Genomic DNA, 27844 nt, shown 5'->3' with positions numbered 1-27844 from the left:
GTAAAAGATTGACTTTCAAAGTCTGAATTTTTGAATTCACTTTGATTTATTAATAAGCAGTAACTCATAGGTATATGCAACAAAACAATGTGCAACGAACAACAAAAAATAAAGGGGGAAGACTTTGAATTGCTCTTGTAAAAATGTGCTCTGGAGCCAGATCCATGTAATTGAAAACAGAGTCTTGTGTCTGGAGGCTGTAAATAGCTACCTGTCAGAATCTAAAGATGGTTAATGTTGCTTGGCAACAGAGGAAGTAATGGCAAGCTGGTCATTTCAATGTGAAATGTGACTTGTGATAAGCCGTGTGGATTTGAGGGCGGTTAGATAAAGGGGACCCTGTTACTGAAAGGTTTGCTTCAGACGATCTGCAGCCGTGTTTCGAATAATAATATCTAACAAAAATGTGAATATATTTTCACCTGAAGACAGTCAAACATTGGTATCAGCCCAGGGATTCATTTCCTTATGTCCCTTATAGCTACATCAACCGAAGGAGAGAAGGCAGTTTGATACAAATTCACTCCATAATGGCTCATATGATCAATTTACATGCAGTCAAGTCTTTAAAGGTGCTTGATTCAAGCAAAAAACTTCATGTGTTATCCATAAGCAGCTTATTGAATATAAGCTAATCATGACCTGTCGGTTGCTCACACAGTAACAGTTGCTGCTACTTCAAAACGTCGTTCGAGACGCGAAAGACGTTTCAGTTTTAATTTGTCATAGAATCATTTCTTCCAATTATTCTCACAGACGTTAAGCTGGTTTTATAAGCCTCCCTCTCATACTACATATGAACACATTATAGCACACAGGGAAACTTGTCTTTTATATCGGTTTTCTTCCTTCGTCTACGTTACGTTCTGGCTTTGCTTTGTTAGCCTGACCTCGTTTCACTTTCCCTCCCCTAAGGCAACCAAATGATGGTTTTCGGCGAACACAGCATGGTCGCTGTGAATGAGAGGCAAGGAAAGTGAAATTAAAATTTTTTTTTTAAAAAAAGCCTGTCTCACTGCTGTGATCATGAATGGAGCAAAAGCGGTGTATGGTTTGTGATCTATGGCTTAAGTGAAGTCCCCCACTTCCTCCCTAAAAACCCTTTTGACGTCACGGCAGAAAAGAGCGGCCCGGGTTTTTGTGTACATAACATTAATACGCATCAGCATCTGTGCAATGTCTCTCTAAATCCATGCTTGCAATCTTAATACCCCCCCTGCCTGTATATGTTTATCTACATTCACTTCTTATTATGCTTGAAAAGAATATAATGTACTTGGTAGCGAAAAGTAATTGGTGCGGTACGCCAACAGCGGATATTTGGGCGCAGCTTTACAGCCTGGAAAAGACATCAAAGCCATACTTTAGAGAACAAAAAAACATGTATATTTAGATAATCTCTTCTTGTGCATCCCTTCTGTTACGTTGTCTGTAGTGCCGTGAAGCAACAGTCAAGCAGCCCAGAAGGAGAATAAACCCCGTGCATCCTGCAGAAAAGCATGTAAAGTAGGGTTTTAGTTTTTCAAGATGATTGTACGTTCACAATGTGGCGTTAAAAGGTGTGGGCTTCCCCTTCACAGCGTGGCCAATCACTGACCACCGTCCATTCAGGGAGGCATCTGCCAATCAGGAAGCTCTACAGGGCCCCTACATCCCACCAACCATCTTTTTGCCCCATCGCTTCTTCTCCTTCTTGTTCTTCTACCATGGTGACTGAAGCTTAATTTATTGCTGTTTTTATGATATCATGTTTCTATAATTTACGTGGATACTCCGGTTTTTTGTGAACTCCAACTAGGATTTTGTTTGTTGTGTTCCTGATGTGAAGGCATGTGTAATCCATATTTGTATGTTTTAAACTATAAATTCCCTCTGTGTAATTTGACATTTCAATCAAGGATGTGTTGTTGGACTTTCAGAATAAGGTGGCTAAGGTGAGAATGCACAAGAACACTCCCTGTACTGTGTTTTCTGCACTTAATAAAATTTGCTGCATATTGCTTTGAACTCTATTCACTTTGTCTTTGTCAAGTTTGTCCATTACACCCAATAAACGACAAATAAGAGGAACAAATATGGGCCCTTTTCCTCTTTATAATTACACACACACACACACACATTGACATAAATGCATGTTCTGTCGTTGATGATAAATCAATCCCTGTAGAAGCTCTTGAATCAATAGTAGAAGAACATCCTCCTCACCCCGGACCCTTTAGGGGATGCCAGCATCGCTAGCGGGACCCCGCAGGAGCTGGTTTTAATTCCAATCCCCTCTGGGTGCTGTTCCAGTTGAAACAGGCTCCTGAATGACTCTTCAGAGCATGACTTCTTCATTACTGTGCCAGAATGTAGGAATTTGGAGCACTCAATTATACCTGGGGTAAATGGGACGATTCGTCTTTGCATTTCCCCTTGACACACGCGAAGACGTGAAATGTGCTTTTTATCAGAGGGGTCAGAGGGGTCTAGAGAGGGTCTATGTTCAAGTGGGATTAAAATCAATTCATAAGGAAAAGTCCTCCAGCTACAATAAGTCGTTGTAGTAAAGTTGTGCATCTCAAGATGAGCAAGTGTTAAAAGTGGAATAAAGTAGAAAAATACTTTTATGGATGTAGAATTACCAAGAACACTCAGTTTGTCAGAGTCTATCTTCTTACAATAATAAAAGGCCATTTTATTGATGTATTGGTAATGGAAGGCCATTGTTCTGTTTCATACTTCCTGGATATGAAAGTGGGTTTCCAGAAGTGTCAGTGGTGACGCTGATGACTGAACAAATACTATATTTGACTCATTCAACAGTAAATAAAATGCATACACACACGTACATTGTAAAGCAAAGAACATAAATAATGACAATGTTTTGGAGACTTTTCTTCATTATGATATATTGATTAGTTATCAGGGGGCCTTCCCACAGGGTAGCTGTGATTATGCTAGGTCATGCTATGCTAATGTTAACACCTGCCAGTCAGATTGATTGTTAAAGAGAGCAGCTGGGTAACGATTCTGCACATGTGCGCATCAGAGACTGTATGAAACATGACTGTAGATTCAGTCAGTCATTGGTTTGTGAAGCTCAGTGATACTGGAAACGTTTCAACCTCTCTGTAGGTCTAGCTAGTAAAAGACAGAAGTAGAGCTGAGGCTAGCCTTTAGCCTCCTGACGTAAGTGATAACCTTAATCTGTCAGTCAGATGAGACCGACCCCCTCATCACAAAGAGTATGAATGAACTTTCTTGAATTTCCCTCGGGATCAATAAAGTATCTATCTATCTATCTATCTATCTATCTATCTAACTTGGCTGTTCTTTTCTGCATTTTATTATCTGTGAAAATTGGGAATAAACACAAATATCTATTTTGCAACCAGGCTCAAGTGGTGACTGAAGGAACTGCAGGTTTTCACTTCCACATTTTTTCAGCACAAGAGGTGGCCGTTTTGTCGTTTTTCTATTGTCAAAGGGATTCTGGGAAGTGTAGGATATTAAGAACTGAATAGGAGAGGACAAAAAGGGAAAGTGTGCACTACAACTGAAACAATCATGTTGTTGAATGTCATTTCTAAATATTTTATCCATCTATCTCTATCCTACATGCATACTTGTATTACAAATTGGGTTTAGGGTTTAAAAAAAACAAAACATTGTCTTCCTTTGTTTTGTCCAACTTTACATAATTCAGCCACTAACCTGGCATTTTGAAATGCAGGGGAACAGACTGAAAGGATTGACCTTTTCTCTTGGTATTTGATCATTCAAGATTCAAGACTGAAAAACCCCAAGAATGTGTAGTGGGCATGAAGACTGTCATGAAACAAGACAGACATATGTTAGTGCAGTAATGAAATCAACATAATAGTATTAATATTTATGATGCACCTTTAAAAAAAAAAAATTGAGTTGACATACGACAAGCAGAATATGAACCAAGCAAAATAACACAAACAGAAGAAAAAAATACAGCAAAATAATCCAAACAACAATCATTAAAATATCCAACAACAATTTAATAAATAAAATACCCAACAAACATAAACTGCAGATATCAATAGATCCCAACAACCTGAGCTGAGACCAAGAGGACCACAAGTTTTAGAGTTTGAGATTTCATTCGAGACGTCTCTTAATCAAAACAATTCTGAGAGTTGTCGTTTGAGATTGATGTGCAGTAGCAAGGCATCATGGGGGAACGCAGAGGAAGACAGTACCTGATGTGACTCAGGTACAGAACTGATGCTCACTGAGGCTTTCATGCATTCAAGTCTCATTACCATAATGTTTGTTTGGTCATGTTTATTTAACAGAATTAAAATGAAATCGCTGCAGGTAAAGTTTGCTAACGTTTACAGTTCACTGAGTTGCTTCCTAACTCTCTGACATAATACGCTGTGTTTCCCTTGGAGGCGAGTGACTAATTGAGAGATACACCTTGACAAAAATTGCAGATTTGTTTTTGCAACTGAACTCTGTCCGACACGAAACGCTCACGATGAGTTTAGTAAACACCTTCAAAATAAATCAAGTCTATTCAATTCAGAAAAACTTGATCCGTCCACGGAGGGCAATGAAAAGTCTAGCTGTTTGGATTTTACAGCTCCTGTGAGGAGTTTTCAAGTTGGTTATGAAATGTACTGAAATTGACACCCATGCTTCTTTACACGCTACAAAAGCAAGTGAGACAATCAGCGACAACATTCAACCTTTCTACATCAACATTGTATGTAAATGCTGCTGCAGGGCAGGTTTCAGACAAGGCCATTCACATTAAGCTGATGAAACGGATTCCCTTTTCCGAAGCAAAGATTCACACTGCATGAAACATCCACGACTCACACATTGAGGTCAAGCTCAGCAGAGAGGTGCTGCTTTGTCCATGCGGGGGCGCCACAATCGACAGATTCTCACGTGAGCTTTAACTGTAACCAATCAAAGAGTTTCCTCCATGGCTTTTATTTCATCAGCAGGGGTCTTAAAGTCTTACAGCAGGCTCAATGCTGTATGACCTTGGTGATCTGAGCCATGTAAATTCTTCAATTAAAGGTTTTTTTTTTCCCCTTCTGGGTTCACTTTTCATTCTTAACGATTGACGTCTGTTTTTGTCAATTTCCCAATAACAGATCAATGAAGTTATAGGGAAACAATACCCTAGAAGCTGAGTTTAATATTATTGATCTAAGGGCAGAAAGACTCCAGGGGAGCGAAAGAGAAGAGGGGTTAACGGATTTTCAAAAAAGTCCCCGTCAGCTTTCATTGTTCTTGGTCAATACATGGATTTTACGCTCTGTGAGACAAACTGAAGGAGCTCTACCGTCATCATGCCTTCTTCACGGGAGTCACAAACAATCTTTTTTTACAAAGTCTGTCCTAACTTCTGTTGAGATACGGCGCTCCAATAGGAAATAATTAAAACAGTTGGATCTCGTATTCATGAGGAGAGTCCTGCAGCTAGAATGAATCATTGTTTCAAGGTCTTGTTTTTTGGAGTCTCTAATGTAGAGGAGGAAATGTCTGTGTTTACTGAACCACGCGAGCTCTAGCCTCAAAATGTCTCTTGAGATCACACGACATGACCGCGACTGTGTGCCTTTTGTTCTTCTTGCATCGTTCAGCGTCTTTATTAGGACGTATGTGGACAATATTTCAGATCTCTACGAGATGAGGAGCGACAAGATGGGATCAGATGGGATCAGATTGGATCACATCACATCTGAAGGGAGAGGGAACACAAGAGGCTGTCATCTGCGGCGCTGTGCGTGGCCGTGCGAGGGCACAGTCTGGTTTAAAGGAAAAAAAAAAATAAAAAAATCCACCGGCCTGATTGCATGTGCTTTTAAGGCTCAATATTCAAAATACACTCAAGTCGCAAGGCGGCGGAGAAGCCATGCGATGCGTGAAAAGGTGGCACCTGATATGGATGGGACTTCAAACATGCAGCAACAGGCAGGAGCTGAGAGAGCAGAGCGGTCCACAAATTGATTGCCGCATTTGAATGAATCACTGCAGCACTGTTACTCCTCTTCTACTGTCTGTGTGGGGAACTTAGAAAAACAGCATTTCTTTTTTTTTTTCCCCAAAAATGAGGGGGAAGAATAAAGTGCTTCTTTGGGATTCTAGAAAATCCAACGCCGTCTAAAGCAACGTGGAAATTGTGGTTTTGTGTCACAATCGACACAGCTGCAGAGACGAGCGCCGCTGCGTGATGCAACAATCCTGACAAGGCTGACTCCGCTGATGTGTACTGTATGGATGTCTGTCTTCCCTGGGAAAATCCTCTCATGCACAAGAGACGACGCATTTCAACATTTAAAGAGGCAGCGTAGGAGGACGGGGAAAAAGAATCTGTATTTCACACATCACACTGATGACAAACACCAAGAGTGTATTTATATCTCTGACGTAGATGAAGCACAGACACCTGAAAACCTTGCGTTATTTCCCATAGAGCTCTATGGCTAGTATTTGAAGATAAACTGCTTCATAAGACAACAGATTTCCTTGAGCTGATGTACAGCACTTATCGTTTTCGGCTCAGTGGATAATAGCGTTCAGCTGTAATGTACATGTTGGGTCAATGATTAACAGATCAACTGTGCTGCTGCAGTCCTCTGGAAAAATCAATCAATCAGTTCGCATCAGTAGTTACTTACAGAACCGTTCAGCTGCGGCAGGCTCAGCTCAGTTCAGTTATCGTAAAAGATTTTTCCAGTTAAAGGTTTTGGCTGCTCGTCCGTGCTCCAGTGCCTTTAAGTAAGACGCACGTTTAAAGCAGCTCCTGACCCCTGAGACCCCCCCCCCCCACCACCACCACCACCAAAACAAGACCAACATTAACATCTCATGTCGGAGTGGGAATTGCACAGTAGCTTGCAATGTAATGTGACACAGTCTGATACAGTCGGGTGAGGTAAGGTGCAGTACGCTGTGAAAACAGTAAGGTACCTGTAAGATGCAGTACGATGAATACAATGCATTGATAGTCACTCCTTTTCATTACATTTATATGGAAAGTATTTGAGAGCTTGTATGTATGACCTCATTCATATTTTGTCCATATTTTTTTTTACATTCTGCTTTCTCCTCTCTTTTTTCTTTATTTTTCCAGGTTTGAAATAAACTATACGTTATAATGTGATGTGATCGAGTGTGATATCGTATGATTCAGTGTGATGCATTCATGAGCGCGGCCGCCTCAGAGCCAGAGGATTTCCAGCATTTCCTGTATGGAGAAAGAGTTTTTTCCCCTCTGGAGTGTGGACTATGGATTTTTGAAATACAGTATGGTAGTACAACACATAAACCCTGACAGATATTCACCCTTGGGTGACACAATGGTTAGAGTGGGCAGTTAGCACTCCCACCTCACAGACGGCACATTGCAGATTTTCGAACTCTGGCCGGAGCCTTCCTGTGTGCAGTTAGAGAGAGTATTCTGGCTTTCTCCCACTGGACTGTGTGCAATGATTTTTCACTATACTGGAAAGTACATGACCTCACAGGAGAGCCCCCCCTCAAGGTGGCCAGTTATCATGCTGGTTTGCAGTGCTGCCTCACTGATGGAGGACTGCGGGTTCAAACCTTGGCCAGGGCCTTCCCCCGTGGAGATACAGTGTTCTGGCTCTGTCACACGAGACCTCTAACAAGTACAGAAAAAGCAAACACTTGCCAGGCAGCATGATGGTGAAGAGGTTAAGACGGCTGCCTTATAGCTTGAAGGTTCAGGGTTGAAGTGCGGGGTGAGAGCAAGAAAAAAAAAAAACAAGATCGCAGAGACAGAAGCGTCTCCGGAGGCGAGCGAAGGGGAGGGAGTAGAGACGCTAGCTTTTCTCTCGCTGCATGTTAGGTGATTATTTTTTTATAAACATACATTCAGTTATACATTTACTTAAAACAAAGGTGCAGCAGTTTGTTTCCCAGATAGAAACCCTGATTAAAATCTCTCCTCGTGTCCAGTCTAAAGCCGCATTTTTATTCTATATTTGAGTATTTTTGACTCGTATCTTTTCCTGGTTGCAGAAATCTGTCACCAGAGGACGGCTGGGAGTTTGACTCAGCTTGTTTGTTTTCTAGAGTTTAGGACTATCCATGGCTGTGTGTGCAGACTGTAAACTTCAGGGAGGATTTTTAAGTGTGGCTGGTCCAACCAGTGCCTAAACGTTTGTAAAACACGGCAATTCAAGAACCAAAAAAAATCCCAAAAAGTTTTTCGTGTTTATTTCTATTATTTGTAGCTTTCAGCATTTTCGGCCAGAAATGCATTTTCTGATTTTCCCCTCGAGGGCTGCCACATCTCCAGATCCTGGAGGCATCATTTCAGCCCTGGTGTTTGTGCTCAGGTTGCGAGGGCACAGTCAGGTTATCAGTAACACAGAGAGTGTGACACCATCCACACTGACTCACGCGCGATACTGTATCCGCCGAAGGAGGTGCGAGCACCGATACCCTCCCTGAGAAACCAAAGAGCATGAGGAGGACGGGGCGAGTGATAGCGGAGCGGAGTGAGCTGCAGGAATCAACACACTGATGAGAGAGAGAGCTCACTGCTCGGTGCGTTTGAGAGGGTGAAGCGTGAAGATGCAGAGGCAGACAGGAGCGGCGAACGCACTCAGGGGGCCGGGGTTCTTCCACAGCTCTTTTAATTATGACATGCAGGAGGGAGATCCGTGTGTTGAGAGCGTGCGGTTTGTTAGGGAGAAGAAAAAAAACTGTTCAGTGCAGCTTCCAGCAGAGACTCGGGTTGCAGGGAGGAAGAGGAAAACCACAGTAGGCATTGGAGAGAATCACACACGAGTCAGAGAAAGGATGAGAGACTATTTATACACCCGGAAGAGAGTGTTTGGATTGACTTATGGAAAATGAAACAAAGAGAAAAAGAGGCAAAACAAAACCAGGCAGAAGAGACGAGCAGATGATAACTGAAGCTGCCAGAGAGCGAGCGAGCGAGCGAGAGAGAGAGAGAGAGAGAGAGAGTAAAGAGAGGAAGAGAAAGTGGGGGGGAGGAATACATTTACCTTGACTGACACTGCGACAGGGAGAGAAAGCAGAATCCCCCACTCCAAGAAATTGTAGCTCCGTAACGTCATGCGACACAATCTCTGCAGTGCTGTTGGGTGGGGGGGGGCTACGCTGAAACTGAAAGCATGCACGTGCACGCATACAGCAGCAGTCAAAAAATGCAAAAAAAAAAAAAAAGTTGTTAAAAACCATTTAAAAAAAAAAAAGTTAAAAATGTGTGGCAAGTGTTCAAACATACGTTAAGGGGATTCTGCACAAGCATCGGGGGGCGACAAAAGCCTGCAGACGCAGCTGCTCAGAGGGAGACGAAAGGGAAATGAAGACGAGAGATAAAAATCAATAGAATAAGTAGAGATGCGATGGATTGACATTTGCAGGAAGTGAGAGGGATCGATGACGCCTCAAAGACCTGCACATGTGGTTATTTCCAGAACAGAGCCCCCTGTTCAATAACCTCATTGACATCAGCGCTGTCGATATGCTGCAGTGCAAAAAAAAAGATCAATCTTTATGAGAGCTAGCTTTTGGTGTGACTTTAAGAGTCCAAAGTTGAGAACCAGAAACATGGAGGGAAATTCTGTCACATTTTGCAATCTGGATATGATGGGGCTCTGCAGTGTTTTTGGTCTTTTGCAGCTTTCACTCAAAACGTTTGCTCCTTTGGATGTTTGTTGGGGTTTTTTTTTTGGAGGGGAAATAATCTCAGATTTGGTTCAACCCCCCCGTGCTGAAATTGTGCTCAGATGTTGCCATGGATTACATGGTCAGCTACAGTAGAGTGAAACAATGCATCATGAATGTGAAGTGGAGCTGCTCGTCCCTCAGTTTTAGTCCAACACTGCCCACTAGTGGTGGAGACGAAGGTTTGCAGCACGTCCAGTGTTTGTTTCACTACATTTGATGGTTCATAAAAGTGAGACTGCAGACTACTAATTTTTTTTTTTACTAAATTGATAAAAAAAAAGAATAAAATTGTGTGCATACACACCTCGTCCTCAGGAGACTACACTATTTTTTTTAATTTGTACAAAATCTCCACATAAAGAATATTAATATTACGTTGAAAACATTTAATTTGTCTGTTAAGCCTTTATCTCTATATTATTATTCCTATAACTGTAATTGGTAGTAATGGCAGTAATGATGATGAGGATCTAGTGGATGATTATTTGAATCATTGAAGGAGTAAGAAAAATCAAATATTTTTGTTATTAATAGTTTTTGTGTACGTTTCTTTTCCTCCGTGCTCCCATGCTGATTCTTTTCACCAGCGACCTGATGCTAACACCTCCTGCCGGATCTCTGTGACCTGGGTTACGTTCTACTTACAGAACGAAAAAAATGAGTCACCTTACTCACCACTACAGGGTTTCAGTCAGGACCCATCTGAGGAGCCGAGGACCAGCGAGACACGCCGCAGCACGAAGCCAACGAGGAGGTCATTTAAAACGTTCAAAAGAAACAACAAGCTACACTTCAAATCAAGTTGTACGTTGAATCAAGGCTGAACCGACCTGCAGTCACACCAAACACAAGGAGCAGGCAGGAGCAAGACGCCTCCACCAGGACTCCAGGTGCCTTAAATAAGAGCACTGATTAGTGAGTGGGCGGTGGGGGAGGGCACAGGTGAGAGGCTGCATTCAAGAGCTCAATCTAGCACAGAAACATGAGGTTTAACAACAGTACACTTGGCCCTCTCTAGATTTATATATATATAAATATATATATATATATATAAATAATAAGATATACTTGATTTCTGCTCTGTTTAAGTGAGCCTTCATGTTATGGGCTCAGTTATAAACCTCCAATATGTCACTGTAGATTTCATGAAACTCTCACAGAAGGAAAGCCTTTGAAATAAAACAATGAAGCTGTGTCACTTATGCTTATTTTATATATATATCTTTATTTTATTATTTATATTATATTATCTTTATTTTATTATTTTTATATATGATTACATTTATTTTATTTTTTATTATATTATCATCTTTATTATTTTTTATATATTATTACATTTATCTTATTATATTATCTTTATTTTATGATTTATATTATATTATCAACTGTATTTTATTATTTTTTATATATATTATATTATCACATTTATTTTATTATTTTTTTTATATATATTATATTATCTATTTTATTATTTTTATTCCATTTTGGTTACAAATAAAAACGTAAATAATGTCAGCTAAAGGAAAAATGTTTTTTTTAAGCGTGTGAATAACATGTCATAGTGTGTGATGGCGGAGGTAAGAGAGGAATTGAGGGTAACGGCTCATAACTTGACTCTGAGCTGAGTGAGATCGGGTCGTTAACTTGCTTTTTATTTTATGTTGCTATAGAAATGTATTTTCTCAAGCCTTTCACCTTCTCACCATGGCTCATTAAGTTCACCTTTAAATGTTCTCAACTTTAGAGTCGCCCATCTGCAGCGTGGAGCCCACTGCTGGTTGGTTTTTAACCTCCTTTAAAGCTACTCTAAAAACCCCATTTAAATATCCAAGGATGAGACCGGACCGATCTGGTGGTTTTTTTAGGCTGATAGAATCTGTAGAGAGAGACACATAACAGATCAAGAAAAACACCTTAACAAAAGTGCATTTCCAAACTCTTTCAGGTGAAACCTTGTGAACAGCCGCTCCCCCGCTGAGTGTGACACAGGTCTGGGTGTGTCGCCCTCCGAGTGGGAGGGGCCACTTTCTGAGTTTCAGGAAGAGCCGAGCACCTGTCAGCGTGCGATTCATTACAAAGTGCACGACGTGAAGGACTGCAGCGCTCCACGTCAGACGCAGACATGCAGAGTGAGTTCTTGCTTTATTACTTTGTGCTGTAAATCTTCTCTGTGTTTTTTAGTTTATGTTCAGGAAGTGGGACACGTTTGGGAACGTTTACACCAGTAGAGTTTGTTTTCTGTGAAGTTTGTCCTTTATGTTCAAGAGAAAAGAAGAAAACAGAAGCTTTAAAATGTAGTTTCAGACGTCTGAGAGCCACAGGTCACTGAGCGTGTGTGTGTGTGTGTGTGTGTGTGTGTGTGTGTGTGTGTGTGTGTGTGTGTGAAAAGGAAACATGCAACAGGTTTTGATTCCTGACTCTTTCAAAAACTCACACAGATGCTTTAAATGATTTGAATTCAGCACCTCTCACACAAAAAGAAAAGGTCAAACTCCCGGCACAGTGTTTGTTCTCCTAACCACAAAAAGGAGTGACCCTCTTCCTCAGATCTAGTTCATCGACATTAAGACAACAAAAGCCGATCATGAAGGCATGCAGACGGCTGTAATGAGGCCAGTGTTTGGCTCGCAGGTCAGGGAGTGTGTCGTGTGTTTTCTTTGAAAAGCCTGACGCAGGTGTGTTGTGAAGGTAGAAGAGCCGGAGTTGCTGCATTCCTCTTCGACACACTTCCTGCTCGTGTGTGGGGGGGGGAAAAGAAACAAAGCTTTGTGTCCTCTGCAGGATCAGAACGAGCGTCGTGACTGTTTTGGGTTTTTGTGATTTGTTCATTTACACTTTAAGTCGAGCTTTAAAGAAGAAGCTGTAGTCAACAAATCTTCGCCCGATCTGTTTACAATCTTTGTGCCTTTACATGACAATAAAATCAGAAACAGTCAAAGTGGAGGAGATGATTTTTAAAGAAATGTGAGTTGACTTTGTCCAAAATCAGAATTGTGAAATCGAGCCGATTTAAAGCTGTGCACACTGAAGGTAACACACACACACAAACACAAACACATACACACCTTCCTCCTGAGCCGCCTCTCTACGTTAATGATCTCCATGTTAGATAATCTTTGGAAGACGTCCAGCTTCATCGGTCGTTCCCACGCAGCCACAGGGTGACATACTTTGAGTGTTTCCATGTCAGCACCCTGTAATGACGTGGATTTTAAACGTCTGATTACTTTGTATCAGAAGAACAAAGTGCGATAAATACTCCTGAGGTTAATATGTCGCCTGTTAGCTAACAGCATCTGTTGCTCAAAGTGTTTTTGTTTCATTCACCAATGAGCTGGCACCAAGTCGCTGAGCTTCATCCAGCAGGTCAAACGTCCCCGTGCTGAGTGAGACACCATTAAATACAATCACAGATTTATTGTCAATCACTTTCTTTTTCTTTTTTTTTTAAGATTTTAAGGGGGGGGGGGGGGGGCATTTTTAGCCTCTATTAGAGAGGGAGGACCGTGGATAGGGTTGGAAACCAGAGAGAGAGAGAGAGAGAGAGAGAGAGAGAGAGAGGGGATGGACATGGACATGCGGGGGAGGAGCCACAGGTCGGACGCAAACCCCCGGGCCGCCCACGCGAGGACCGCAGCCTCGGTACACGGGGACGCACGCACTGCCGCTGTGCCACCAGCGCCCCCGAGTGTTCCTGAAATCCTAAAGTCACGATGAACACAGTCTCCCTAACTCTTTAGAAACACTCCTGACTCTCTCTCTCTCTCTCTCTCTCTCTTCCAGGCATCAGCAGCTCTCCGGGAGCCAGCCTCCTCTCCGAGGACCAATTCAGCTGCTCCATCTGTCTGGAGGTGTTCGTGGAACCCGTGTCCACTCCCTGCGGCCACAGCTTCTGCAAGGCCTGCCTGCAGGGCTACTGGAACCACAGCAAGAAGTTCCTGTGCCCCATGTGCAAGAAGAGCTACGCCAAAAGGCCCGAGATGAGCGTCAACAGGGTCCTGGCCGAGATCTCCACGCAGTTCCAGGGGCTGATGACGGCCGCAGGAGGCGGGGAGGCTGGCGGGGTGGCGGGGGGAGCCGGGGCCTCGTCCAGGGGATCCACGCTGAACGTGAGCTCGAGCTCAGGCCAGGGGAAGGACACGGGGGAGTTTGCGCAGGCCGGCGAGGTCCCCTGCGACGCCTGCATCGGCAGGAAGCTGAAGGCGCACAAGTCTTGCGTGAACTGTCCGGGCTCGTTCTGCGAGACTCATCTCAGACATCACAGAAAGGTGCGTGCACTTGATTGGTTTATTCCTGCAGGTCCGCCTGCTCGCCAAAGATTTGATCAACATGCACGTTCATCCCGACCAATCGTCTGTGGAAGCTTCTGCTTCAGACAGCCGGCGCCCTTGGCAGAGTCACTGGACGTACTGAGACTTAACGTGCGTGTTGTTCTCTCTCTCTCTCTCTCTCTCTCTCTCTCTGCCTCCAGGTGAAGTCTCTGATATCTCACCGTCTCATCGAACCCACCTTCCACCTGGAGGAGAAGATCTGCAAGAAGCACGAGCGCCTCCTGGAGGTGTACTGCCGCACCGACCACGCCTGCGTCTGCACGGCGTGCGCCGAGGCCACGCACAAGTCCCACGACATCGTCCCCACGGACCACGAGTGGAAGAAGAAAATGGTGAGGAGCGCATCCAGGACGGACATGTTTTTTTTTATTATTATTATTTATTTTATTGATTGACTCAAATCCTGACTTCTCGTCCTGCAGAGTAATCTGGGAAAAAAGAGATCGGAGTTGAAACACCTGATCAAGGAGCGAGCCAAGAAACTGGAGGAGATTAAACAATCCATCAAGGTGATCAAGGTGAGCGTGACCGGATGAAAGTCGGGACCTGAACTCGGACCTGCCGGGTTATCGAGTGTCAGGAAACACACCCGACAGACGAACTCGGTGTTAATGGTCAAAAATCAAAACAAGGGGGCGCAGGATGGCCTAGCGGTTAAGTCACACGCCCCGTGTACAAATTAAATCCATCCTCGCCTCTTTGCTCGAGGCCATCGCTCGCTCGGTCCTCCCAACATTTTCATTTCTGTCGTCATATGTAATAAAAGGCAACAAAAAAAAAGAAGAAAAAAAAGAGGAGGGGCCTAGTGGTTCGTGCATTTGCCGAAGGTGTGCGGCCCGGGTTCAAATCTGACCTGTGGAATCTTTTATGCATTATTTTTTCCAACTGTCTCATCTCTTTCTTTCAGACCCCAAAAAACAAATCTCCAAAAAAAAACGAGTTTAAAGGCGCAAAAATACTCAACATTTTCGTACAGATTTAGACGTACCTGTTTAACTCGTAACTCAATCACGGGTCGTCTCGTTCAGAGTACAAAACGTTTTAAGGTTCGTCCTGATTCAAGCAGTGTGTAAAGTGTTTAAACACCATCAGACTGTCGCTAAACAAGACTTTGACAGGACACACACACACACACACACACACACACACGTGGTCACACACACTAGTTTGTGTATCTGCTGTGCTCGGGCCTCTCCGGCTCTGTTTTCATGCTAATGTTTGTTTTTCTCGTACGCTTGCAGACGTGAAAGCTCGTCTACGGCCGTCCAACCGGCGTTACCAGTCTCTGAAATATTTACCTTTCTCCTCCCACACCCAGTTTTCTACCCTCCGCCTCGTTACAGTCACATCCTACCCGAGGAAAAGAATCAAACAAATCTCATCGTCCTCTCAATAAATCAGCGCAGAGGGACGAGCTGTCGTGGAAACAAACAAATGTTTGATCCTCGTTTATTTGAGTCCATGATCGAGACGCAAGAAAGCACTCAAACAGATCAATACGCCCGATACATTCAAGTCAACGACCCGATCCAATGACACGCTAAAGAAAAACAACAATATGATCAGAGCACACGCCTGAATTCTCATTACTTTCTGGTTTTATTACTTTATCCACCTAGTGTTCAGTGTTGGTATTACACTCACATACAAATCCACAGCGTTGCTTTTCATACAAAGATTAAACAAGTTGTTTTAGCTCCAGCAGAGATTATAGTGTTCAGCTCATGTTTCTGTTACAGGATTCAAACTGTGCTTTTTAAAAATGGCTGAAAGGATTTTGAGTACTTTTTGGAAAGAATCCAAATACGTTTCTTCGCATGCTCAGTCGCATTTTTTTCTACTTTTCTACAAGGCCCGTATGCAGTAACCTGAGGATTAAGTAACAGGTGTGTTTGTTTGTGTGTGTGTGCGCGCGCGCGCGTGCGTTTGCGTCTGTGTGTATACAAGCGCAGGACAATGAGTCAGTGTTATTCCTCAGATGTTGGAAAGCACCGTCATACCTTTGTCACGCACAAACTCACCCTTTTTTTTCTCTCTTTTTTTTTTTTTTGCAGGCCACCTCTCAGAAGGAGTTGGAGGAGAGCTGGCAGGTGTACGCCGAGCTGCAGCGCATCGTGGAGCAGAGCCAGGCGGAGCTGGTGGAGCTGATCGCCACAAGGCAGCGCGAGGCGGAGCGCCACGCGCAGGAATTAGCCCGAGGCTTGGAGAACGAGCTGAGCCAGCTGAGGAGGAGGAGCAACGAGCTGGAGGCCTTCGCACAGACGCAGGACAAAGTGCTCTTCCTGCAGGTACAGCATTCAATCAGTCAATCATTACATACATCATACGTTCAATCGGCACATGTTGGAATTCAAGCCTCTGAGAAACTAGATACTTATAGATGGTGGGATGTGATTAAAGAACATGTTCAAATATAATTTATTTTTATTTATTTTTTTACCACATTTTGTTTTTCTCAAGAATCCCTGTTGAGTTTTTTCTTGGCTATTTTCTCACATCAGGAAGTTGTGTTTTCTGTTTATCTATCAAAACAAATGTTAGTTTTTATAGGGTTGTCATGACAACACCTGCCAGCCTAGCGGTTGTTCTGCGTGCCACATGTACGGCTGTAGGCTGTAGTCTGCGTGTGTTCAAATCCGGCCTCGGTCGATCTGCAGCATGTCATCCCCCCCCCCCCTCTTTCTCCCCCACACACTTACTGTCCCCTCTTCAGCCGTCCTGTCCAATGAAATGACCCGCAGTGAGACTCAAATTAGCTTTAATACCATATATAGATATATAGATGGACCCCTGACGCCTTACTGTTTAAAAACAAGCTAAAGTGTATTTTTCCATAATGTGACCTTTAGAGCTTTCTTCAAAAACATGCCGTCAATAATTACTGAAGTATCGAATACATTTCACCACCATAACTTGTTGCCAGGGCGACAGATTGTCCCTCTCTTCTCCAGCTGTGGACCGTCTTTTCTCCTGCTCTCATTACAAACCAGTGCCATATTTTGAAACCAAGAGCACAAACCCGCCCGTTGTTTAAAAATGCATGCTGGTATTTGAAGCCGAGCTTAATGAGCTGTTTTTGCTGCACGTAGCCTTCAAACACGAGACACACTTGATATGCATTTAGGACACAGCGAGAGAGAGCTAATTAGTTAATAGAAGTCGCAGCGTTAGCTGGAGTGTTGCGCAACAATATCTGCCTTTAAAAGTGTCTTATTAACAAAGTGACCCGACAGGCTCGGACCATGTGTGTCTTTCTTTTCCTCCACGATAATGATTCAGACTCAAATCTAAAAAGCCTGTTAGCCCAGTGGACATCCGTGCTTGTTGCAGCTGTACTTTACTCGTCAACAACGACAACAACATCAGAAGCGTCTCTGAACAGAGCCAGCTGTCCCCCCCCCCCCACCCGTGTTTTCATGCTGGACTGTTTATGGAGATTAAATGTTGATGTTTTCAAGACAGAGATCTTTGAAGTTCAAGATAGTGTGACAGTGAACAAATGAAATGTATTTCACTCTCCTGGATCTGGATCCTTTGCTTCTCCTTCGCTGTATGCTTACCTGCACATCGTTGACATCATTAGCGAAAGATCGTTCCCCCATCATTTCTTCCCCTTTTGCCCCTCCAAAAGACTTACTCTCTCTCCCGGAGGCGTCATCAGATTTTAATTTCACCCTCGCTCTTTCAATTTCCCTGCAGAACATAGTGACGCTGTCTCCGCCGCCCGAGCCTGCTGATTGGTCGGCGGTCAGCATCAACACTGACCTCTACCTGGGGACCATCCGCACGTCGGTCAGCGGCCTCGTCGAGAAGTTCCAGGAGGAGCTTAAGAGGCTGTACGGGAAAGGTACGGATACCAGCCGAGTCCTGAAATAGAAAACAAAAAGAGTCGACAGAGAGAAAAAGACGAGCGGCGTTTGACAGGTTTTTCTTCCTTTCAGTGGCGCTGCCCTTCTGCCCTCACAGACTTTAGTGCAATATAAGTCAAAGGTGATAAACCAGTACAGTATGTCGTTGTGCTGGTCTTGTTTCCTTGCTCCTACAGCTAAATGTCCGATGTATGGATTAGTTAATCACTGATGGACACTTCTACCATCAGCGTGTGAATGTGAAGGCGTGTCTGCTTCCTCCCTCCGTCCAACAGCAACAACACTCGCTGTGCAAAACCAGCGATACATACAGTACAGTAGGTCAATGTACGAGCGCGTAGAAATAGACAAGTGACTCATCACTGCACCAGCCGAACCCCACTCTCTTCACTTTCACACATCCAAGATAGTGGGACAGATGGAGATGTGCGGATGCTCCAGTTCACACACTCAAAAATCGACCGGGAGGCAGCAGCCGAGCTCTGAGTGACAGCAGCACATGTCTGGAGCGTTTACAGCTCCTGTTTAGATCTTCTTGTTTACCGCCCACACGTGCCATCTGCTTTGACTTTGACTATTCAGCTGACTGACTCGCTGACATACTCTCTCTCTGTCTTATTGATCGCCCCCCCCGTCTGTGCTTTCTTCTCTCTCTTGCAGAGCTCCGGAAGGTCCAGAACTATTCAAGTGAGTATAAAGTTTAATTTTGTTTTGGACACAGACTGATGACTCATTTAAAAAACTGAGGAAAAGCAGCCACACAAAAAAGAAATATTCACTGTTGCTCTAATCAGTGTGCACTGACTCAAGCTCCGTACATGACTTCAATTTAAATGTGCAATATTCGCCCACAGTTTACATTAAAATATCTTCCGGTAAATTAATTAAAAAGTTACCAAACCTATGAAACAATTTTTGTTGTTGACTTCTTGCATTACTTTAAATATTTCCAACAGTTTCCTGATAAATCCTCCCCCAAAAAATTTTGAAGTGGGGTTTGTCTCGTCTTGCCGGCCGGCATGACAGAGCCGGCATGACAGAGCCGGCAGCCTTCGTCATCTTCTCTTATTGTTGAGTGCCCTCTGGTGGCTGAATCTAAATACTGTGTATTTAAGATCAATTCAAAAGGAAACATGGTGGCTAGAACCATGTTTCTTATCCTGGCAGCAGATTGAGAGAGAAGTGGGCGGAGCCTGACTCGATGGGAGTATGGAGGTCAGGTAGTGTCACTTTGATTGAGTGCATGTTATTTAAAGAATATGCTTGTTCTGCTCTGTCCAGGTGAGGTGATTTTGGACCCCGGCACGGCTCAGAAGAACCTGGTTGTGTCCGAAGACGGTCGCCAGGTGAGGTATGAAGAGCGGAAGACCTCCCACTCCGAGGGTCCAAAGCGCTTCAGCCCTGCTCTCTTCGTCCTGGGCCGTGAGGGCCTCGGCTCCGGGCGGCACTACTGGGAGGTGGACGTGTCGCGCAAGACGGCTTGGACGCTCGGCGTCACCAGCGCCTCGGCTCGCCGCAAGGGTGAGATCAAGCTGAGCCCTAGCGGCGGGTACTGGTGCCTGTGGCTGAAGAACGGGGAGGTGAAGGCTCTGGACTCGACCCGTCTGCCTCTACAGATGCCGTCCCTGCCGGGTAAAGTTGGAGTCTTCCTGGATTTCGAAGGAGGCCACATTTCCTTCTATGATGCGAAGGCACGTCTGCATCTCTACACCTTCAGCCACACCTTCAACGAGGGGCTCTACCCCATCTTCAGCCCCTGCCTCGTCCAGGACAGCAAGAACAATGCTCCTCTGGTGATCACACCTGTTAAACACACCTGAGTGTGACAGGGTGTCGCCATAGATTCAACACAAAGTCCAGATACTTTAGTTTTCCTTCAGAAAGGAGGGAGAAGGATATGTGTCCTTTATTCTGTGTTAAATAAAAATATTGTTTCCCCAAATGAGCCAAACAAGAAGCACTTTATCTCAGAAAACATTGAATCTATCGAAGTGACACTTACATGACGAGGTGCACCAGGACCAGGAAACATGAACAGAGTGAGTCATCAAACAGTGAAACAAGGGGAACATTGTATTAACACCAAAATGTAACAGGGGGTGTGAGAAAAGACCGCCTGAGTCATGTATACGCATTTTAAACAGTCGCCATGGTTACTTTGCATTGTTTACACGTGTCTCAACATGTATATAATATATATGGAGGATGAAGGAGGTTTATTCCAGCGGCCATACTGGACGTGTTCAGAAGAAAGCAGCTGTTAAACTTTTATTGTGTTAAGATCTTTGCACACTGATTTCTGTTTTTTTTTTTTCTCACGTTAAAAATGAAATGAAGCACGATGACTCTGAAACCTGCGTATCAAAGTGGACCACTGACATCGCAAATGTGCGAAGGCTTTTAGTCTTTAGTTTACTTTTCTCTTTGAGACTTTGGACACTTTGAGACTTTTGCTGATGAAAACAAATGAAGTTAAATGTACAGTGTAGACTTCTGGGCGGGCCTGTCGGAGCCTAAATGAGACTTTTATGTACAGACTGTAAGACTATTGTTGAAAATCTGAATGTGGGTGCAGGATTATTTGTGGGGCGTTAAATGATGTCATGAACATGAAGTTGACTTTTGTACTTCTCTTCTGAGCTTTTTAATTAAAAACAGTCACTGACATGTTTTTCAGACTTTTTTTTTTTTTTTTTTTTTACACCGTCTCTCGTGTTTAAGCTGATTAAACTGGGAATTGTTGTCCTTATTTATCCTGATAAATAATGTCTCTTCATCACAGGAATACAGAATTAAATAAAATTAAGGATGCATGTCCTCTTTGGGCTTCCATATTAGAGCCCGACCGATTAATCAACTAGCCGATATTATACAGAGACTATCGGAAGTGTTTGAGCAACAGGTGCATTATAGCCAATATATCGGTATAAGAATTTTTTTCTCTCCCCATTATTGGCCCCAGAAAATTCATATTGGTCGGGCCCTATGATGTATATTTAAGATTTTTTATGTAAGCAGAATCAAGGTTTTAAATGTTCTATATGAGATAGTCGTCAAATTAGAAACAAGTGACAAAAAGCAGAAATTCCGACTCGTTGGCACCACCTGCTGGGCATGAACAAAATTGAAGAAATTCCTCATAACACCTACAACAGGCCTGTAATAGAAATGAGTAGAATTAATTATTTCCTCCCAGATGTTTCAGATGACACCAATCAGAAATGGTGCACCTGACAGAGCTGAGACACTTCAGTCTGCACAGAAAGGAAACACACCGAGCTTCTCCACAGTCGAACTGTCTGTATCTTTGCAAAGATACTTCAATATCACGTGCGTGTGTTTTCTTCCTCTCCTCGTGTATTTCGAGTGTTAAAGCTCTTCCACCTGGAGCTCTGAGGTTCCATAACCAGCAACTATAAATTTGTATCTGGGGTAAAAAGGGAGGGAGGGGGGTATATTTTGGGGTCTGAGGTGCTTGTGTGGGGGGAGTTGGAGGTGGCAGGAGTTCGAGCCGTCTCATGTGTCAGTGTACCGCAGAGCCTTCAGGCAGCTGCTCTTTGGTGAGTCCCCCCTCATATCTCTGTTTTATCTGCTGCTCTCCATTCTGCCTCGTGCATTTTCATTTTTAATATCACATCTGCTTCTCTTTGGGGCTCTTGGGGAAGTGTTGGCTTGGATTGTGGATTTAGAAGAAAAAAAAAATTGAGGCTTTTTAATGAGCCGTGACCTGAGCTAAGGACTTTTTCTTTATTGCTGTGATTGAATTCAAATAACCATAAAACAAATACTGAAAGTTTTAAAGAAGAGGGGCACTTGAGTGGTGGTCACTTGGTTCAAAGACGTTAACCTACTCGGCTATGAATACGTCGGCCTCAAGCAGCAAACCAGTGTGTTGAAAGTTACAAGCTAATCCCAGCGGGCTAATAACAGGTGTGATATATTTAACTTGAAATTAAGATGCCACTTTCTGGAGTTAAAAAAGTAAGATGTGAAACAACGCAGATGAGTTTTATGAGCAGGTGTTGGTTAATCTTTTCAGTCAAGTTCTAAATGTCTCTCAGTAGAAATCATTTTAGTAGAGATTCAGTATTTAACACTTCTTGTGTTATTGCTGCCAATACTAAGATTGTTGCACGTGCGACTCGAAATTATCCGCCCCAAGAATATATCCAGGTCTTTATTCTGTGTTATACTGTGAGTTTACAGTCAAACTCATTTAAAGGTTCCAGCCTATACAGGACATGGTTATAAGTCGTCTTAATGTCCATCCATTAGGTCAATGATAAACACTAAATAATGCACACGAGAGTAAGTGAAAGTCTGACTGACTTTTTCAATACAACAAGTTATGACTCCACAATGGTCTCTTATAAAGCCGGTGGCAGCCAAGAAAGAGGAGACATTTTGTCTCTTTGTCCTGCGTGATGGCAGGCTGTTTACGACACTTTCCTAAACTAGAAATGAAAAAGAAAAAACTTAAATATTTTTGGTTTTATTCATTTTAAAAAATCAGCTTCTGTTCAGGCTCAAGAAACTTGAGGAAGAGTAAACTTCACCAAAATAACCGCAGCGAGCCAAACACTCCCCAAAGAAGGACATGGGCTCCTTTATGACCACAAGAAAACATTTGTTTTGAACTCTTTGGCTTCCATTTGTAGGAATAAATGAGTCCTGTCATACGGAAGCCTGAAGCAGATATGCATCCATACATTTTATTCCTTTCTTTTCAGTGGGTTTTATCGAGATCTTGACAGTTTTTCTTAACTTAAGAAACTCTGGGTTTCTCATCATCACCGTTTAGTCTCTTTATCTTGAGATGAAGCTTGTTTGCTCGTCACAACGTGAGAAAGTTTTTATCGATTTGGAAACCAAATAGAAACAGATCTGACCACAACATGCAGTGCTGCTGCTGCCCAAACTGATGAGGTAAGTTAAGCCCCTTCCAGACCCAGATCTCAAGAAGAAATGACTTATCACAGAAATAAAATGTATGGATGTACCGTATGTCCACTAAAGGCTTCCGTAGTGTCATGCTTTGCTCTGTAGTTTTGCACGAAAATGACCCTAAATCATTTCCCGCCATCTAACCGCAGCGACCTCGATATCACAGCAGGTTTGATGCCCCGTTCAGAGCCGGGTTGCTTGCACTGAAAAATGACCCTGCCTCTCCGCCGTGTAGGAATGGCCACCACTGGGAACCTTTCTGAAGAGCAGGTGCACTGCTCTATCTGTCTGGACGTCTTCACCAATCCAGTCTCCATCCCCTGCGGACACAACTTTTGCCAGAGCTGCATTCTGGGATACTGGAAAACCAGCCCTTTGTACCAGTGTCCTATGTGTAAGAAGTCCTTCTACAAAAGGCCTGATATTTGCATTAACACGGTGCTGAGGGAAATCGCAGAGCAGTTCAAGGAGATCAGGGTTCGGAGTGTGGAAGGGAATTTAAGCGAGGAGAAGGAAAACAAGTGCGCGATGGAAAGGAGAAAAAAGGAGGACGAGGAGAGGCTGTTGGAAAACGATCAGAAGCAGCAGCTGCTGGAGGAGCTGAGAGAGAAGCAGGAGGAGAGGAAGAAGAAGGCGCCACAAGAGGAGTTGCCACCGCTGATCCCCCCTGTGGCAGCGCCCCAAACCTCCCCTCCACCGTCACCTGAGGGGCCGCCGCCTCCTCTGCCTCAAACCTCACCTCCACCTTCACCTCTAATCGCTGCTCCTCCCGCTCCTCAAACCTCACCTCCACCTTCACCTCAAATCGTTGCTCCTCCTCCTCCTCCTCCTCAAACCTTACCTTCATCTCCCTCCTCTTCCCTCCAAACTCCATCCTGGGAAGACGTCCTCTGCGATGTTTGCCTCGGGGAAGGCAGGCCCAAAGCGGTCAAATCCTGCCTCGTGTGTCTGACTTCCTTCTGCGAGGAGCACCTGAAATCTCATTCCGCCCGGTTCACCAAGCACAAGCTCATCGAGCCAGTGTCCAACATGGAGGACAGGATGTGTCCGAAGCACGAAAGGCTCCTGGAGCTGTTCTGTAAGAAGGATCAGACGTGTGTGTGCGTGCTTTGTACGGAGACGGACCACAGGGCGCACTACACCGTACCTGTGGAGAGGGAATGGATAGATAAAAAGGTGAGGCAGCGTTAAAGGTTCTTTCCCCGCTTTCACATGGCGGCCATCTTTATCTGGCGTCACATTTAGGAATTTAGTGGAAAAGTAAACACATTGATTAAACAAAAGGCAAAACAAAAAACTTACTAAAATAATAAATCAAAAAAAAAAAAAACAAGGTAAATCCAGAGAGCAGGGAAACAACAGCAGGGTTCAGGAGACAAAGGAAACACTGAGACTAAATAGACAGGGGTAATCAGACACAGGTGAGACTAATGAGACAGGTGAGGACAATCAGGTCAATCAAAACAGGCGGGAAACCAGAGAGCAAAGAACACACAAGCAAAACACTGAGGACAACTACAAAGTGAAAGCTGACACCGAAAACACAACCGGAACCAGATGTTACAACATAAAACAGGAAACACAAAACTAGGAATCATTCATACACAGAACACGAGGGGAAGAATGAAAACTAAAACAAGATGAAATACAGAAACAAAACCAGACAACAACCATGACATGAGTACTAAATTAGCTTTGGTGACTGGTCTATCAGTTCCCTATTAAATAACTCGAGAAGTTGTTTTACCTTAAAAAGAGAAATGATGTCCCTTCACACTTTTATTGTTGTTGTATTCTGACTTCCACTTTCAAGCTAAGTCACTATTAAGTCGACTACTGTGACAAAATAAGAGCTATGTAGACCTATAAGCATAAACGCCAAGCTAGGTATTAGCTTAATGCTAGATTAGCTGTTGAGACGTAGCTGCCCATATTAATAGAGTTGAATGTTATTTGAGCTTAATGTTGGTATTTTTGTCTTTCGTCACCTGTTTGTGTGAAATCTTGTTGTGCAGGCTCAGCTAAAGAGGACAGAAATGGACGTCCAGCAGATGATCCAAGAAAGAGTGACAAAGTTGGAGGACATCAAACACGCCGTGGAGCTGCACAAAGTGAGTCATTCTGAGCTTTCATTTAAACTGTCACATAATTCGCTGACATGAGAAGTAAAAATTCACACAGCCAAAGATTATTATCCCATTGAGTTTGCATATTGTGTCTGTATTTTCAGGCCAGTGCGCAGAGAGAGATCCAGGACAGCATGCAGGTCTTCTCTGAGCTGGTTCGCTCCATCCAGAGGACTCAGGCCGAGCTGGTTCTGTCCATAGAGGAGAAGCAGAGGCAGGTGGAGAGGTGGGCCGAAGGCTTCATGACTGAGCTGGAGCAGGAGATAGCCGAGTTGAAGAGGAGGAATACAGAGATGGAGAACGTGGCTCGGACCGACCACATTCACTTCTTAAAGGTGAGGAAGTTCTTTTCTGCTCCGGTTAAGCTTTTAAAGGGCTCACTTTAAAGGATATTGAAAACAAACGGGCGGACAGAAATTAAAATAAAAGAGTTTAAGTACGTTTACAGCATTTCAGCATTGTTACACGGACCATAGTTACACTACACTATCCTGCTGGTGATTGCAATGGGGAGATTTTTAAACACTTTTTTCTATCTGTCTTCTGCCATACTGAAAACCAAGATTTTTGTAAAATAGTTATTTCCACTGACTTGTCTTTCACTGGCTGCTTCTGTCGGACATGTTTGTCAGCCTTTGCTTTATTTGTGACGTGACAACACTGCCCTCTTCCTGTTGGTGAAGTGTACTGCACTACAAAGGAAAAGCAGTCACTGATTCGAGAAATACAATCTTGACCTCTTTGTTTTTATATTCTTCATTTAAGTATGGATATGTTGTCTTTCCTCAATCTATCGACCTCCGTAGAATTTTCCAGCTCTGAGCACTCCTCCTTCAGTCAAAGACTGGTCTGAGACCAGTGTTCCCACTGACACGTGTGTGGGCATGATCAGGAGATCTGTGTACAAACTGGAGGCTACGCTAAACGAAATGATCAACAAATTGGCTGAAAGCGGTAAGATTTCCTTTGACAGTGATAAAGATGTTTTTTTTGTTATAAATAAAGTGAAATACCAAGTTTTGATTTAAACTGTTTTTTTTCTTTTTCAGAGATGAAAAAGATTTTAAAATACACAGGTAAAGCTTTTTTAAAAAACTTTTCATTTGACTATTTTTGTTGAAACTCTACAAAGAAATAAATTACACTTTTCATTTTGTGTCTGCAGTGGACGTCACTCTGGACCCCGACTCAGCCAACCCGTGGCTGCAGCTCTCTCAGGACAGACATCAGGTGAGACACCTGGGTGCGTGGCAGGACCTCCCGGACCACCCTGATCGCTTCGACACCGTGGTCATCGTCATGGCCCGCGAGGGCTTCACCTCTGGAAGGCATTACTGGGAGGTCCAGGTGGGGGACAAAGACGACTGGTATTTTGGTGTAGCAAGGTCTTCTGTCAACAGGAAGGGCAGGATCTCTGTTAGCACCACACAGGGCTACTGGGCTCTGGCCATGAAGAAAGGCCAGGGCTACCGGGTGTCCACGTCCCCGCCCATCCTGCTCTCCCTGGACCACAAACCAAAGCGAGTGGGCGTGTACGTGGACTATGAGGAGGGACAAGTGTCCTTCTATGACGTGAGGGCACGGACTCATATTTACACTATGAAAGATACGTTCAGGGAGAAGATCCTTCCCTTTTTCTACCTGTACTGCTGCGACAAAGCCTCGGACACCATGATGATCTGCTCTGTGAATGAGAAAAGCCTGATCAAGCAAAGTTAAGAAGAGTTTTAAAGTAAAGACAATATTAAATAAAAGCCTTAGCAAAAAGCCTTTTTTTTTTTGCTTAGCTGCTATATGGAAAAAGCCAACAGCTAGTTAGCTTAGCATAAAGATGAGAAGCAGAGGGATAACAGCTAGTCCAGCTCTGTCCATAAGCAACAAAACCTACCAAGGAACACCAATTAAATTGATCAGCAATATTTTATTTTCAAAAAGCATAAACAAATAAAACATCTTGTTCAGATTTGACAACAAGAGTGTCACTTTTAAATTGTGCACAAGGAGTGTTCACCAGGAGAGCAGCAAACAGTGGGAGCTAGCTGCTACGATTAGCTTAGTTTTTGTTTTTTTGTGTGTAGCCTACATACTGTAACACTTAAGACTGCATTAAATTCTGTTTATGCAATGACCCCTGCATTTATAAGGAACGGGGGTCAATACAAGACAAAATTAGGATAAAGATAAATCAATCAAAAAACAAATCAGTAATTTCATGTCTCTTTGTCCGACAGTGTGCAAACCTGCTTCACGGCATGGATGCTTTCTTGTATTTATCTGTCTTTCTCCTGGACAGATGTTTAAATTCATTGTTACTTTTTTGTCTGCTTTTATTTCTTTTCCCCCTCAAATTATCTCTACTCTGAAAACATCCAGAGACCTGCCTTTATTTGTAAAAAAAAATAAAAAAAGAAAGAAAGAAAAACGAGGCCATGAAAAGAATTAGGAGGGACTTCGATTTGAAGTTTTACGGTAGGTCCTTAAGTATGTATATTTATACAATTATTTACAGCAAATGAGAAGACTGAATTACTCAAACAAACAAACGTGTTTCGCCCACATGGCTTCAGCAGGTTTTGTGGTAGAAGACGATGCACAGGTGTTTTCAGGCCAATTAGCAGCAGCATAGTCCTGAATTTCCTTATATGGTCATGTCTCCATGCGAGAAATTCTTGAATACAACTAGAAATATCAAACATTTCATTTCACATGCGTGTGTATTTAGTATATGCCGATACAGTTTTTAATAAAACACTGCAGAACCAAAGAACATTTCTTCTGATGCATGAAGTGTCACATTTTAGAGTTCTGATCTGTTTTTAACCATGTGATGGAAAATAAGAGTGTGTTAATGATTTATGACAATAAATGTTCT

At 43.3% G+C, this 27844-nt stretch overlaps 1 protein-coding gene across 1 annotated transcript; it reads left to right on the top strand.

The window, feature by feature from the left end:
• Positions 1-11771: 11771 nt before the first annotated feature.
• LOC306841636 (uncharacterized protein) lies at positions 11772-27834 on the top strand. Its single transcript, XM_079371583.1, has 15 exons — positions 11772-11831; positions 13486-13970; positions 14174-14365; positions 14456-14551; positions 16088-16321; positions 17733-17880; positions 18563-18589; positions 19184-19717; positions 21343-21462; positions 23082-24022; positions 24862-24957; positions 25077-25307; positions 25779-25926; positions 26022-26048; positions 26138-27834. The coding sequence occupies exons 1-15, from the start codon at positions 11825-11827 to the stop codon at positions 26689-26691; spliced, it is 3840 nt and encodes a 1279-aa protein (XP_079227709.1). The 5' UTR covers positions 11772-11824; the 3' UTR covers positions 26692-27834.
• The last annotated feature ends 10 nt before the right edge of the window (positions 27835-27844 follow it).

The sequence above is a fragment of the Symphodus melops genome, assembly GCF_947650265.1.
Source record: "Symphodus melops genome assembly, chromosome: 20".
Taxonomy (NCBI): Eukaryota; Metazoa; Chordata; class Actinopteri; order Labriformes; family Labridae; genus Symphodus; species Symphodus melops.
The sequence above is the reverse complement of the archived record's forward strand: the minus strand, read 5'-3'. Positions and strand labels throughout refer to the sequence as shown.

Bases quoted from the DNA above. Each gene is read 5' to 3' on its own strand.
- LOC306841636 (XM_079371583.1), top strand. The intron at 18,590-19,183 runs GTGAGTATAAAG...TGCTCTGTCCAG, and splicing joins GAAGGTCCAGAACTATTCAA to GTGAGGTGATTTTGGACCCC. The intron at 26,049-26,137 runs GTAAAGCTTTTT...TTGTGTCTGCAG, and splicing joins AAAGATTTTAAAATACACAG to TGGACGTCACTCTGGACCCC.